The 15,852-nt window shown below is 41.3% G+C and overlaps 1 protein-coding gene across 3 annotated transcripts in view; it reads right to left on the bottom strand.

Annotated features, from left to right (window-relative positions):
• Positions 1–751: 751 nt before the first annotated feature.
• The window catches only part of VAV3 (vav guanine nucleotide exchange factor 3), a 248,480-nt gene continuing 233,379 nt past the window's right edge, over positions 752–15,852 (bottom strand). For 2 of the 3 annotated variants that reach the window (XM_077277485.1, XM_077277486.1), the window contains exons 25-27: positions 10,770–10,899; positions 3,911–4,062; positions 752–1,970 (exon numbers count right to left, since the gene is read on the bottom strand). In XM_077277485.1, the coding sequence (XP_077133600.1) occupies positions 1,929–1,970; positions 3,911–4,062; positions 10,770–10,899 (324 nt within the window). In that variant the 3' untranslated portion in view covers positions 752–1,928. Of the gene's footprint in view, positions 1,971–3,910; positions 4,063–6,813; positions 6,898–10,769; positions 10,900–15,852 lie in introns of all 3 variants that reach the window. The other variant, XM_077277487.1, reaches the window with a different exon arrangement.

Here is a 15,852-nt window from a genome sequence, read left to right as displayed (position 1 = left end):
AATGGGTCCTCGCACACTTATAAGTATGGCTGCGCCTGCTATTACAGTTTACTACAGCTTTGTGAGTGGGACGGAGCGGCAGTACCTAGATGGCGCCGGACCGGTCACCAATAAAGGGACGTGGAGTATACTGACTAACGACACATTCAGCTCTGCGACATGTGTGGATGTATATCAGCACCTACAATATATACAAATCACTCACCACATGTTCATTTTTCATGTTTCATTTACATCCATTGCAAATATTAAATATTTTTTCTTGCAACAAAAATTAAATAAATGGAGATTTATGTCATGTTTATCAATAAAAGATTATAAATTAGCGTAACTTTTACTCAGAAATGCGCAGCACACCTGCCTTTTCCGGTGTTTGTAAGGAATAAGTTGTCATGTGAGTGCAGATTTGGAATAATACTCTTTCTGGTCATTAAATGGCTTTTTAATACGCATTTTTCAACAGCTGGATGCAGGCTGTGTTTCTAAGGCTAAGTTCACATTTGCGTTCGGCAGCCCTGCGTAGGTCTGCGTACTTTTTCCCTTCATATCCGCGCAGCTGCGCATGCGTCCTGCGTTCCTATCTTTAACATTGGGTACGCAGGGACATGCGTTGATGCCTCTGCATGCATCATTTTGACGTGCCTGCCGACCGCACGGGAACACAACATGTTGCGTTTAGCGGCACGTCAAAACGACGATGTTAAAGATAGGTACGCAGGACGCATGCGCAGCTGTGTGGATATGAAGGGAAAAAGTATGCAGCCCTACGCAGGGCTGCCGAACGCAAATGGGAACTTAGCCTAAATTACAGTTGTCACTGAGCCAGAGGGGCAGACGAGCCGGTATGATGTCTCCCATGCACAGCACACACAGATACGAGGGTGATGGATTCCTGCTCTCCCGCCTCCTCACACAACTAAGACAGATTTTAGTTCTATTTCTGAGTGAAAAATCAGTTCAGAAAGGAAATGAATTTTCTTCTAAGTGGAGAAAAAAGCATATTTGTCTTGTAAAATATATGCTGGTACTATTGGCTTATGCAGTGTACTGGAGCGTTTGCCTGGCTTTACAATGGTGCACGCTATGTCCTCGTTCAAGTCTCTTCTTTGGTAGTATCAGTAGTCTGCCCTGCCGCCAAATTGGTGCACATCAGAAATTTGGAGTGTTTTGCGACTTGACAAACCCAAGCCCGCTTTCCTAGACACTTTAGACGTGCAGACGTCTATTCCTTTGGGCGCTATATATTTTTCTAAAACTGTTTGTGCCAAAAAGTTGGTGCCTCCAATTCCAGATTTCTTGAACAGAAGTACATCTGCCCCAATGTTCCTGTGATAGAAGTCCAGACCTAAACCCAACTGAGAACCTGGGGCTGATGGCTCATTTCACATGAACTCTACGAGCTTGAGGAATTTCGGAAAGTCATGACATGCAGTGTTTTGATGGGTGGACGTGACGCTATATGTCTCGGTGAAGAATTTTAGAGGTGACAGGTGACATTTATATTTATTATAGGCCTTGTAACATTGACCTTAAATGATCTAAATAAAGCCAAAAACAAACCCATTCAATGCTGTAACGATATAAAACATGAAAAACTCCAGTGGGGTTGTTACACTGTATAGGCACTGTGTGTGAGCTACTTCGGTTTGGCATAGTTAGATATGGCTTAGTTGTTCTGAATACGATTTTTCAGCTCTTCTCACACAATAACAGGTTCAGGTCCATTTCAGTCTGTGCACCATCAGGCCTGCAATGCCATGGTACATCCCAAAAGTGTACGAGTCCCCAATTCAGAGCATGCTCCTTAGATACATGAACAGTATTGAGACAGTGGAGAATTCAGCAATTGCTCCATGCTACAGATGTGGTTAAGCCGATGTTTGCAAACTTCAGAAATATTTCCAGTGTTACAGTGAAGAGCGTTAACATCATTCATCTTCTTCTACATATGTGGATGGAAACCAACCAACCTGTGGGTGGAAAGGAAAAAAACGAAAGTAAAACCACTTCACTCTTTACAGCACCAACACACAGAGGATTGCAGGTTATTGCCCTTTCATTCAAGGATTAAATGTCACCGCTAAGTGTTGGGAAACAATTGTGCAATGATGGAATGGGTCCGCAACATGTCAATCTCTCTTGCAGGTACCCTGAGCTTTTGTTGCAAATTTTCCCCATAGACTTGCTTTAGATGTGGAAAATCCAAATGTAAAAATGCACGAGTTTTTAACACATTTCCATGCCTGAAACGCGTCAGTACACATGTAATCCGCACCTAAGTATATCAATATAGTTTTCAAAAGCCAAGTACCAGGAAGTATCAAAAACAAAACAGATTTATTAAAAAGCATGACACACCAAAAAAAGGCATAAAACACAGGGTCAAAAACGCAAGTTAAAAAAAAAAAAGCAAAGAAAAAAACACAAGTAACCTAATTTAAATAATAGGTATAGAAATTTGGCAGCATCAAAAACTCACCAGAAGCTCATCATGACAAGTCATCACTGATTCTTTAAAGAAGCAGTACAGTAGAGATGGCAGCACTACACTTGCTTTGGTATTGTTAATGTGTATTTTGTTCTGCCAATAAGGCTAATTTGAGAAGAAAGCTAACAGAAGTGTTTGTAATGAGACACAACTTCTGCAGTACTGCCCATACCCCACATTGAGTACTGACAAAGCTGCTAATCCCACTCAGATCTGCTTGGCTCCAGCAAATGTCATCACTTTGAAGAGGAGAGCAGACTGTTTGTCAATAGATGTCTCACACTGAGCATTATCTAAGCTATTGTGGGGTCATGTTCTTCTTTCTCCAGTGTGTTACTGCCTGCTTATGATTGGTCAGTTCACAAAAAGGAATAAGTACATGCCTCTAGTGAAATCTCTCTGGTAATACCCACCTAGACTTAAAAATAACTGTTTAAGTGTCAAATACTTTCATCGACTAATATCTCCAAAACAGAAAGATGAAATTACACTGTGTTTCCAGTTCAACATGAAAAATTTGGTGAAAGATCCTCTTTGAAGGGCCTTGCCACATAATGTAGGATAAAGAACCAACACATAAACTCAGTTTGCATACAAGTGTTTCAGGGTTGTATGTCCCTCATCAGTGCACAGCACGAGAGCTGGATTGGTTGGGTAAGTCTCCTTACGGTGACTAGGCAGTCTCCACAATGAGAAACTGTACACCTTAAACTATGTCAGAGGACTCTCACCCAGTTAAACCAGTTCTTTGGCTTTGCACTAATGAGGTAAATTACCCCAAAACACTTGTCTACAAATGGAGTGTCTGGTTTGTTTTCACATCCTAAGTCGTGAGGCAAGGCCCTTTCAAGAGTCGATATTGACTTTAAGGATTACTACTTCCAATAGGTGGAACTAAAGTTCCAATCCTCTTACGCTAGGAAGAGGTTATTTGCATATTTAAATTACCAGGGGAGCATTGCATGGCGTATAAGTCTCCTAACATTTTCTTTGAATTCTCCATACAGGGAAACTGGAAGCCTTAGGGTGCAGACAGACAGCCGTATAATTCATGCGAAGATAGCACTGAATTCTCAGACTGGCTGTATACTCTCCTGACCTAAGCATGACCGCATGTATTTCTGTGCAGATGTCAAGCTCAGGTCAGGAGAGCAGACAGCCAGTCCGAGGAATGAGATGCGATCCTCGCACGAGTTATACAGCCGTCTATCTGTGATCTTAGACCCACTATCTACACAAAATATGGGCATCATGATCTTTATCAGTTACACCCTAAACTCCTAATCAGGTTATTTTCTGCTGGATTTCTGGAGTCTTGACGTGCCTTTACTTTTACGTCATTACCAGTAAAGCTTAACCTTAAGCAGTGGCTTTCGTTATATTAATTTATTATATTATATCCCCTCTTCCACCATTATGTACCTTTCCATTTGTTTCTCCTCTCCACCAGCCATTGGTCCCCGACTTGGTATAGATCTTTACCACATCGCCTTTGAATAAGGACAGCTCCCTCATGTCTCTCGCACAGAAATCATACCGTGCAATCGCGATACCTAGAACTTTGGGACTCAGGACTGAAAGAACAATGGAAAAAAGTCATAACAGGTATATAAAAAAGCAACCTCATATAAAATGAATGGTATGGTGGAGAAAAAATGGTTAGAAAGTATTGTATTAATCTGTAACGTGATGGACAGTGGGACAAATGGTTATGACTACGTATGTAGATTCTCTATATGAAGCTTTGGTAAAAACACCATATTCAACTAGACTAGTCCCAACACTAGAACTATAAAACAGTTGATCGTCAGATTAATATACGGAGGACTGAAGAATGTTGTGATATCAGACAATGCGTAGCGTTTGCGTGGATATTATGATGGCAAGTCAGAGATCTAGGTTCTGGGAAGGAGACACAGATTAGATATTAGAAAAAACTATTTCACAGATAGGGTGATCAATGAGTGGAACAGGCTGCCACGAGAGGTGGTGAGTTCTCACTCAATGGAAGTCTTCAAACAGTGGCTCAACAGACATCTCTCTGAGATGGTTTAGTGAATCCTGCATTGATCAGGGGGTTGGACATGATGACCGTGGAGGTGCCCACACCAGGCATAACACAGGGTATCAGGATTGCCCGGACTGTTCCTTTCATTGATTCTCTGAGCACTTCTCATTGGCAGTACAAGTCCGACAAGAAATGTCAGATAAAGGTAAAGTAAGCAAGTGACAAAATTCTACAAAATAACATTAGTCTATTGTATAATATCCTTACTTCACCTTACTCTGTAATAACGTGATAAAGTTATAACTATTTAAAGGGGTTATCCAATTTTGGGGAAACATTTTTATTCTTAACTGAATTCATTTTTTGGTGGGAAAAAAAAACATTTTTGTAATTGGGCTTCATAAAAATGTTGCACCGTTTTGTTTTTTATAGGCTCGGTGTTGCATTGTCGATGTGGCTGCAGAATTAGTTAACTGGGAATCTGTCAGTGAGCTCATTCTAGCTGTCCAATTGGAGAATTTCTATCTCTTTTAACTGTCTTTTTTCAGCTGATTTATGACCGCAGACCACACACATAAAAGTGGAATGTGCAAAATGTTTAATGAAATTGTGAAAATCATTTTTATCCATTTAAAGAAAGAAATAAAAAATGTCCTCAGAGGTGGACAATCCCTTTAACCATTAAATGTACTCCTTCACAAAGCGCTCTTGTATAAGAAGTGTCATTCCGAGTGTCCAGATCTCTAACGGCCATGACAGCTGCCGGGCAGACGTACAATATACGCTCACATATGGTATAAAGCATGCGAAGGAATGGGATTTTCAGAGTTGCCAATGTGTATTGATGATCTGATCGATGATCTTTTCAACGCTTCATTGCTCCCTGGCTCTTATCACAGCCTGACACAGATCCCCACATCCGGAGATCAATGAGCCAACATATAAGTCTTCAATAGCAATTTCCTAACGAGTGTCGCTAGAGAATCTCCGCCACTAGAAGAGGAGTACAAGGTGATACTCACAGTAGATGAGGAGTATAAATTGATTACGGCAACTGTGGGATTCCCCAATGTTTCCCTTGCATTCTGTAATGTTTATCAGTCCCATTTATTGAGTAGTGGATGACAATTAGTGATAGAAATTTGAAATTTCATGGACAAATGTATATTATTAGTAGTTACTTATTTCAGTACCGATACAACATACAACTGGAGTTCTACCAAAAGAAGGACCCATTCATATGCTTTACTAATTGATATAAAGCAGAATGGAGTCAACTTTGAAAGATAGAAAACTAGTAGTTTGGACTGTGATTAAAAGGATTGGCAACTACTTTTTTGTCTGATCGGTGGGGGTTCGATACTTGGGACTGCCGCTGATCAGCTGGTACCGGCGAATGCGCCGTTCGGAGGTTCTCAGATGCTGCTGGATCCGCTCCACCAAAACTATCATTCCCGCGGCCGGGTGCTACAGATCCAGCCTCTGTTCACTTGAATAGGGAAAGGGAACCGTTAAAGCCACTATAGAAATGAGCTGCTATATTCTGCCGACATCCGGCCAGAGTAGTTAACAGCTAATCAGCAGGGGTCAAGGGTATCACACCCCTACCAATCAGATATTGATGGCCATTATAAAAAAAGTAGTGGCCAGCGCCCTTTAAGTGAAAGAAATCCCACCTGATTCTCAGCTTAGGAGTCCTGTGGAAGGTCTCACTCAAAGACTGACTGCTTTCAATATAGGAGCATGCATAGAGATAGCTGTCAATCAGTGATTAGTACCGCCTACTGGACTCCAAAGCACAAGATGAGAAGGAAATTAAATAATAAAATACAAATTATATTGAGTTTCTTTTTTACTAAAACTATATACCAGTCCACTCAGTTCCTTCTACTGTATATTATACTTGCAGGTCAGACTTTGGGTAAAATATTTATTTTACATAAATAGCGCTATTATATTGCATAGTGCTCACAATGAGCACATTCCCTTTAACTGAATCTAAAATATTTCCTACAGAGCCAAATTGTGAGACTAGACAGGGCAGGACCAATGACTACAGTACCTGGATCATACATATGTAGCCCAAGGTGATTAGTTTTGATCCCAGGGTCATGGTGATGGTTAAGCAGTATGGCCAGTCTCATAATGTACAGTATAATGTGTGTGATCCTGATATATTCCCTTACTTGCCTATTACATCATGACTGATAATAATAATAATAAGTCATTTACTGATTGTTTCCTAATCTGACAACTGGCAGCTTTGTGGTAAGAGTGAGGGACATGCAGGAGGAAAAGAAAGCAGTGCCATAGCTACCTGACCAGAAGGGAGCAGTGGAGGGGGGCACAAAGCTGTACTCAGGCGCAGTAACAAAAGCAAACCCACACAGCACAGACGTAGCTTGGAGAGAAGACAGACAAGCAAAGACCAGAGAGTCACTACTACGTCACAAAGTCACTAAGACATAAAACCACAGCATCATTGAGCAGCACAACTGGTGGAACAAGTGCCAAAGCCAGGCGCAGCACAGTGCAGGGACGCGCGTCAGGGTGTCTTCATAAGCAGTGGGTGCTGTGGTGTGGAGGGAAGCACCATTGATAACAGACCTACAAACCTGGGGTTATTATCTACTACTGGGAGAATGCACTAATGTAGCATGGCTGTATGCCAGGCTGAAATTCTGTGTGGATTATTTCTTAATTATATCTATATAGTGGCCAGTGAGCCATTTTTGTGATTCAAAGTTCCAAATCTGTAAAGTCTTAGGTTAGGTTTCCAAGTTCAAGTTCACTTTTTGATGCAGTTTTTGGGTATGTGCACACAACGTCTTTTTCAAGGGGGTATGCTCCGTTACCCACCTGAAGAAGCACTAAAAAAAAAAAACGCTAATGAACATATCCACTGCAAAAACGACTTGCTGGGCATACATTTAGTTTTGGGGATTCTTTCACACACTTCAGGTTTCCGAAGATGCTAAGATGTTAAAAGAAGTGAGCAGACCACTCTTCGAGCGGCTTTTTATTGGAAGTCACTCGCTAGTTTACGCAAAACAAGTTAATGGCAACAAACTTAGCAAATAATCACGGAAAAGATGCTTCAAATAAAAAAGATGCTTCAAATCAAAAAGATGCCAGCGTGTACTGAAGTGTTTTCCTTCTGAAAATCTCTCCAGGTTTGCATATGCCTAACACACATCATGTGTACGCACCCTTTGAAGTCAAAACCATGAATGGCTCATAAATGGAAGACACCTGTAAAGAAGAGACAAAGGGGCCGATTCATTGCTTGCCCTAAGCCACTGGGTACAAGCAGCCGAATTCATTAAGAGGCACACGCAGCTTAATGAATACGGTGCATCTTCTCAGTGTTGTGCACCTCCGTGCGCCACGCCAGAAATGCTACTCAGTCAGGCAAAACTCAGAGGAGTTTCGTGAAACTCAGCGTTGAGCAAAAATTTTGCAGATTTTCAAAGCTTTTTTCAGCACTTTTATGTAGTAAAACGTTTGATGAATAGACTTCTCCTTCTCTAAAATCCACCTCTTACTTTTGCCTTCAAAAACTGCATCCAAAACCCAATATGTGATAATGCAACCATCACCATAACCTCAATAATAAAACAATATCAGGGAAATTTGGAGCCAAGAACCACAAAAATGGAGTTCAATTCAAAATTGAAATGGAAAAAAAAATGAAGGTGGAGATTCACTTTAAAATTTTAAAAATGACTGAATATAAAGCCCTGAGATGTCCTCGGATCTACTCATCTGTTATTTACGGCACAAGCTGTAAAGGCCACTGGATGGCCTACTATGGGGACCTGTCCCCCAAATGATAGTGAATGAGGATCTATTAGACATTTATGGTACATCCGGTGGATATGGCATAAGTGTATGAGCTGGGAATACCTGCTTACGGTACTCATACACAGTAGACAGAGGTCATTCCTACCAATCTCTGTTGACTGGCTAACTATATAATATGGATAGAGGTGTCCTGACTTTTCCCCCAATGACAAATGTCAGGGAGAAGAAGGATCAGGTAACTTGGAATTCTATGTGTGTGATCTTTAGTTTCCACAGATAAAACAGATGTAGCAAGAGGATGCCAACATAGGAACGTTCAGCGTGCTACACTTATGGACTTAAGGCTGAACATTTGGTGCTCTACAATATTCGTGTGGTACATGTTATTCCTAGGGAAGGAGCGATATTCAAACAGCGCAGAGCTGCTAATCATGGAGCTCACTACTTAAATATAAAGTGTAAGGGCACCTTAGAAAAATAACATCTTTTCATTGGCTCTTAAGGTTTTGCTGATCCACTACCAGCTGTAAACATGCTCTATCCGACAATGCCCAGCTATGGCATCCAACATGCAGTGACACAGGCCTTGCACTAGAAGCATTGTTTTGTCCTCCAGATCCTTACACAAAAACAAATAGAATTTTTTTGTTAATCAGTAGTTCTCGGATAAGGTGTTATCTGAGCATGCTCGTGTGCTAAACAAGTAACTTCGAGGTGCTCGAAAAATATGTTTGAGTCCTTGCGGTTGCATGTCTCGTGGATGTTCGACAGCTGCAACACACGCAGGGATTGCCCTTCAAACAGGAAATCCCTGTATGTGTTGCGGCTGTCGAACATCCACGATACATGCAACCGCGGGGACTCGAACATATTATTTGACCACGCTGAAGACACTCGGGTTCTCAGATAACACCTTATCCAAGCATGTTCGCTCATCACTAATAATCAGGAATCATGGATGGAAAAAAGTAGAGCATGCTGAGTATCGTACATGAGCTGCAAGTAATTTCTACACTGAGTACAGCATGCGTGCTCTGTGATCAGGAGAGGTGACACTCCATTATATCACTACCAGAACCTGATGAGATTAAAAGGGGTTGTCCGGTAAAAACAAGCAATCACTTGTCCAGTGCATAGGCGATAATTTAATGATCAGTGGGTGTCCGACTGCTGGGACCTGGAACAACAGGCAGACTTGTATCTCCATTAGAGTGGAGCAGCATTGCACTTACTGAACCTGCTCTCCATTCACTCCTTAGGATGTTGCCGAGCACTGCAGCTTATTCCAGCAGCCCCAAAAATAATGAATGCAGCGTTATTCAGGCAACCAACCTGCCACACCATTTTGGAATGGGAATAAAAGCATCCCCGTCTTGCTGATAGAAGGAAATCCTAGTGGTCAGACACCCGCCAATCAATAAGTTATCATCTATCCTGTGGATAGGTGATAACTTGCTTTAAATGGACATCCCCTTAAAGGCACTGTGCATGAAAAGTTATATTTAGTGGAAGAACCAGGATTGGATCTTGTCATTGAAGATTAGAAACACTTTTACGAAGCCTTACTGTGGGAACAGCTTTTCTGATATGACAAGATGGAATCTGATCCCGTTCTTGGAGCTAAATACATGGCTTATGTCGAGAGATAGAGCTGTAACAAAATCATCTGCCTGAGATCTAAACAAGGGCTCTAGATGTAACAACTTATCATGCGTGTCTAATATCCGAACAGTAAAAATGCTGTGGTTGCAGGAGGGCAGCTATAAGGAGCACAGTTAGCAGCCACTCATAGGACCTTGGGGTCAAAAGGGGACAATCACAAGAAGACACCAGTCTAAATGACAAATGGTTTGTAGAGGCCCCTGATACAGATTTTCTATTAGGTAACCTTTGTATAGATAATTAGGTTGAATTCACACTGTATTTGCAACATTTGTTTGCTGTGTAGTCGAATGTACCACAGGTCCCTATTTACCCAATGGTGGCAACAACAAAGTGTCCCTTGGACCTCCATCAGAAAAGCGTAGAACGATATATGTATTTTCCAGCTGGATGGTATAGTGGAGTGTTGCTGGGCCATCCAGAGGCATCCTACAAAACCATCCCGTACATTACATATATATACTGTATATATTTTAACGTGGAAGCCAAAGGAGAACGTAGCCCACTCAAGAGGCTTATGTTTTGTCCTTCCTACGTATATGGTATAGAAACAAAGAACAGTGTGAATTGACCCTTAATGATGGCATTGAACAGTGTCACATGCTTCATATAGAGTTTACCTGATGGAAACAAGTTAAGGAGAATAACCGCTTATTCCTGTTGACTCTAATCCTGGTTTAACAATTAACAAGTAGTCACAAAACATTACAACAGCTGGTGTGTGACCGCAGCCATAGGACTACAACACTTGAGAGAAAAGAAATTGATCTCAAGCCAAGTCACACTGGCGGACAAACAAGTACTTACACATTCCCAATGACCGGTTACTTGCATGTCCAGCCTGATTTTCGGGAGAATTGTAAGGGAATAGAAGAGTTGTGTCCAAACTTCTGAAACCTTCTCGGAGGGATTGGTGCTTATAATATTCTACAAGTTCCTGTACGGAGCAAACATATGAACCTTTTACGTGCAGAATAATCAGTATCTGTGCTACCAAATTCAACACCAAATATTCCCCAAATAGTAACATACAATGCATGCGTACGGGTTTCGTCCATTTTTGTTGCGGGACGAGTTGTTCTTTTGAACGATACCATAGATTTTACCATATAGTGTAAAAAAATTCCAGAGTTTATAAAAATATATATATATATATGTTGCCATTTTCCAAGACCTGGAGCATCTCCAATTTTCATGATCTGGGGCTGGGTGAGGGTATAGTTTTTGCAAGTCGAGCTGCCATTTTTTTAATACCATTTTTGGGCTAGGTATGATGCATTGATCGCCCGTTATTGCGTTTTATTGCAATGTAGCTGCGACCAAAAAAAATTTAATTCTGGAGCTTTTATTTTTCTTCTCACTATGTAGTTTACCGATCTAATTAATTATTTTTATACTTTGATAGATCGGACAATTCTGAACACAGTGATACCAAATAGGAGGATTTTTTATTTTTTTCATCTTTTTTAATAGTTTTCTTAAGAACTTGAAGCTGCGATCTTCTGATTGCTTGTCCTACACATAGCAGGGTTTCAGCCAATCTGTGTGTGTAGCAAAAATCATTATTTGCTATGAACGCTGGCTGCAGGCTGGCGTTCATAGCAGATCAGCAATGACAAGCACTGGGGTCGTTTGTTAGACCTGCAATTATCATGCCAACCCATTGGCGCACCACGATCATGTGACACAGGTGCTGATGAGCGAAGTTTGTGACACTCTTCCAGCACGATCATGTTACATGCCGATGTCAGAGATTGACACAAGAATTTAACATGTTAACAGCAGCGGGTGGATCGTGATTCCACTCACAGCTGTTATGGGGACATGACACCTGATCAAATGAACTGTCATGTGCAGGAAAAGATGTGGGCTCAGCACCGGAGCCCGCATCAAAGGTAGATACACAACCTATGACGCTCTAGCTGCGTGTGAAGCCAGGCGACAACTCTAGTTCCGTCTCCATCTGGTACTTGTAGTTCTATCCATACTGGGAGTTTGGGAGTTAACTTTTCAGTGTTTGCTTCTTCTGTGTAGGTTATTTAAGCTCCTGAAAGCCTGCTGTCCACTGCCAGTTATAATTTTACTTTTTCCAGTAAAACTTCTCAGAATACTGTTTTGTCTCCCTATAGACTTTCCTGAATTTGACTGCGGCTTGTTTTTTGACTACTCTCCTGCCTTGTGATTTTCTCTCTGTAGTGACCTCCTGACTATTCTGATTCTAGTAGGCCATTCTTCTTGCCAGCTTGCACCACTGCAAGGCAGCTAACTCCATGGCCCCAGCCTAGGGGTCCATGTTCAGTCCAGATCCCTTTATATGGTGAAGCCCAGGGCAACCCTTGGCATCTGGAAAATGGAGTAGCCAGTGCCAAGCCTGTTCATGGTAGCCCTCTTTACAACTGTCAAATGACCTCGAACAGTGCTCCTCCACGAAGTACTGGATTGTGGACTGAAAATACTGGTTAATATATTGGCTGGACTGACAGCTTAATATTAAGGAGTATTGAGAGACATGGAAAAACATTGCTTTACTGCTGACTGAACTCTCCTATATAAAAATGCATCCTCCACTGTACCGTATTGACAATAGGACCTTATGGGCAACTATGATAATGGCATAAGGGGGAATCTTATGTCACAGGTTACATCAAAAAGATTTCCCAACTATTAATGAAAGGCCCAAACGCAATATGCACAATGCCTTAACAGCTTGGGTGGGCACTGCACTAACAGATTGGCAGTATCCACGCCATTACCCAGCCGGAGGGAGCCTCAAGAGGTACGGGTAGTAGATAAACTATGGCCTCTTGAAAAGTGAGCATAGAAATGCAAATAAAAATCCCCATCTCCTGGAAAATTATTGAACAGTGAAGTATGGCATAATGTCACATTTCTCCCATTTTTTTCTTTACCATAAGAAATGAAGCAGTAAATACAAACTGATCAACTGATCAACCGCTCCTATTATAAAAGTAAATGTGATACTTTTTCAACCAGAGGTTTTCTTGTTTGTTTTTTTAATCCTAAGACACTCTGCAATTATGATTTAGCTTTTCTTTGAATTGCAAAGCCACAAGGTCACATTAAGATGGAGACTATCTGCCATGATTTACCTTGGTTTCAGTCTTCCCAAAAACAATCTCACCGATGGTGTGCTAAACTTTTTATATCCACTGTTTATCCTAAAAGGCTCCATACATACCGAAGCCGATATATATATCTAGTGATATACAAGCAGTATATTTAAACTGTAAGTGAACTAATTTATTCTCCCTATTCCAATTATACGAATATATTGTTCTACTTTAATTGCTGTGTTCCGGGGTTGTAAAACTCTATAAAAAGCCATTACAATGAGGCACAATTTGGAAGGTTTATGTGGAAAATTAAATCTCTTTCATTATTATGTCTCCTAAACGTCAGTTCTCTTTCATTCATTTTATCTAAAAAAACAGTAAATAGCAGGGAAAGCATGACAATTTTTTGCAGACCATAAAACAAATGTATTATATCACACTGGGCATTCTTATAATTCATGAAACTGTGCAACTTCTAAGTCAACAACTGAATCCATACACATGAAAATAAAAGTTGCGATAATGTACAGCAACTACCTTTAAGTACTGTATTTGTAAAATCATAACTGCAGATAGCCATAAAGTCTTTCCAATAATATGATGGTATTGACTCACTGCAAAACATAAGCTGGACACATAACATCTAGCACACATCATTCTGTGCAGCCAAATGGTCACTCGTTCCTTTGTATAACTCCCATACTAAAATAACAATTTTTTACCCTAGATGTATATTTACTGTAAGGAAGCAGCTGGGCAGGTGCTTGATGGGAGATATGGTGTCACCTAGGTGGTTGGCCTCAGTGATGTGAACTCCAGCAGGCTCTAGCACCAATAGGGTTGAGAGAGTTTTTTAATGAGCCCAGATTGTGGGTCCGGGCTATAGGAGCACCTAGAAGAGTTGTGTGGGACCGACTGTTCCCATATATCCAATCAAGGCTTTGCACCTCATTTAAATGGTAACTGAGCTGTCTCAGATGAGTTCTGTGTGTAAATGGAAGGTGAAAAAGACCTATAGTGCTGACATTCTTTTAGTCAGAAGCTGAAAACAGAGAGAGGACTGTGATCTGGATGGGTGAGCCCATCCTGCTATTTGTTGCCTACTGACATATGAACTGTTTACTTTAAGTTATAAATTTATGCCCAGAAGAGGCTGGTTTTTTTTACAAACTGAAGTTTTTATAAGTCAATAAAACGTCACATGTTTGGACTAAACTGCATTGCTTTTCTGAATGCTAACGACTGCAAAAGAGTGTGAAATCTATACACATATATATACACTCACCGGCCACTTTATTAGGTACACCATGCTAGTAACGGGTTGGACCCCTTTTGCCTTCAGAACTGCCTCAATTCTTCGTGGCATAGATTCAACAAGGTGCTGGAAGCATTCCTCAGAGATTTTGGTCCATATTGACATGATGGCATCACACAGTTGCCGCAGATTTGTCGGCTGCACATCCCAAAGATGCTCCATACAAGGCAGGATGGATCCATGCTTTCATGTTGTTTACGCCAAATTCTGACCCTACCATCCGAATGTCGCAGCAGAAATCGAGACTCATCAGACCAAGCAACGTTTTTCCAATCTTCTACTGTCCAATTTCGATGAGCTTGTACAAATTGTAGCCTCAGTTTCCTGTTCTTAGCTGAAAGGAGTGGTACCCGGTGTGGTCTTCTGCTGCTGTAGCCCATCTGCCTCAAAGTTCGATGCACTGTGCGTTCAGAGATGCTCTTAGGCCTACCTTGGTTGTAACGGGTGGCGATTTGAGTCACTGTTGCCTTTCTATCAGCTCGAACCAGTCTGCCCATTCTCCTCTGACCTCTGGCATCAACAAGGCATTTCCGCCCACAGAACTGCCGCTCACTGGATTTTTTTTCTTTTTCGGACCATTCTCTGTAAACCCTAGAGATGGTTGTGCGTGAAAATCCCAGTAGATCAGCAGTTTCTGAAATACTCAGACCAGCCCTTCTGGCACCAACAACCATGCCACGTTCAAAGGCACTCAAATCACCTTTCTTCCCCATACTGATGCTCGGTTTGAACTGCAGGAGAGTGTCTTGACCATGTCTACATGCCTAAATGCACTGAGTTGCCGCCATGTGATTGGCTGATTAGAAATTAAGTGTTAACAAGAAGTTGGACAGGTGTACCTAATAAAGTGGCCAGTGAGTGTATACACTATACACATAGCACATAAGTGTCATATCCATGTATATATATATCTACAGTTCTGCACAAAAGTTTACATACCCCGGCAGAATTTTTGCTTTCTTAGCTTTTTTTTTTTTAGAGAATATGAATGATAAGTTAGTGGTTGGGTGAAGCCATTTATTGTCAAAATATTGTGTTTTCTCTTTTTAAACGATAATGACAACTCAAAACATCCAAATGACCCTGATCAAAAGTTCACATACCCCATTTCTTAATATCGTATATTGCCCCCTCTAACATCAATGACAGCTTGAAGTCTTTTGTGGTAGTTGTGGATGAGGTTCTTTATTTCCTCAGATGGTAAAGTTGCCCACTCTTCTTGTCAAAAAGCCTCCAGTTCCTGTAAATTCCTGGGCTGTCTAGCATGAACTGCGTGCTTGAGATCTCCCCAGAGAGTGGCTCAATTATGCTGAGGTCAGGAGACTGAGATGGTCACTCCAGAACCTTCAATTTGTTCTGCTATAGCCAATGAGAGGTCAACTTGGCCTTGTGTTTCGCATCGTTGTCATGTTGGAATCTCCAAGTACGGGCTGATGAGTGCAAATTTACCTCCAGCCTTTGCTGATAACATGCTGCATTCATCTTTCCTTCAACCTTGACC

The sequence above is a fragment of the Ranitomeya variabilis genome, chromosome 8 (genome assembly GCF_051348905.1).
Source record: "Ranitomeya variabilis isolate aRanVar5 chromosome 8, aRanVar5.hap1, whole genome shotgun sequence".
In the NCBI taxonomy this organism is placed as follows: domain Eukaryota; kingdom Metazoa; phylum Chordata; class Amphibia; order Anura; family Dendrobatidae; genus Ranitomeya; species Ranitomeya variabilis.
Note: the sequence above shows the minus strand (reverse complement) of the source record. Positions and strands in the feature narration are given on the sequence as shown.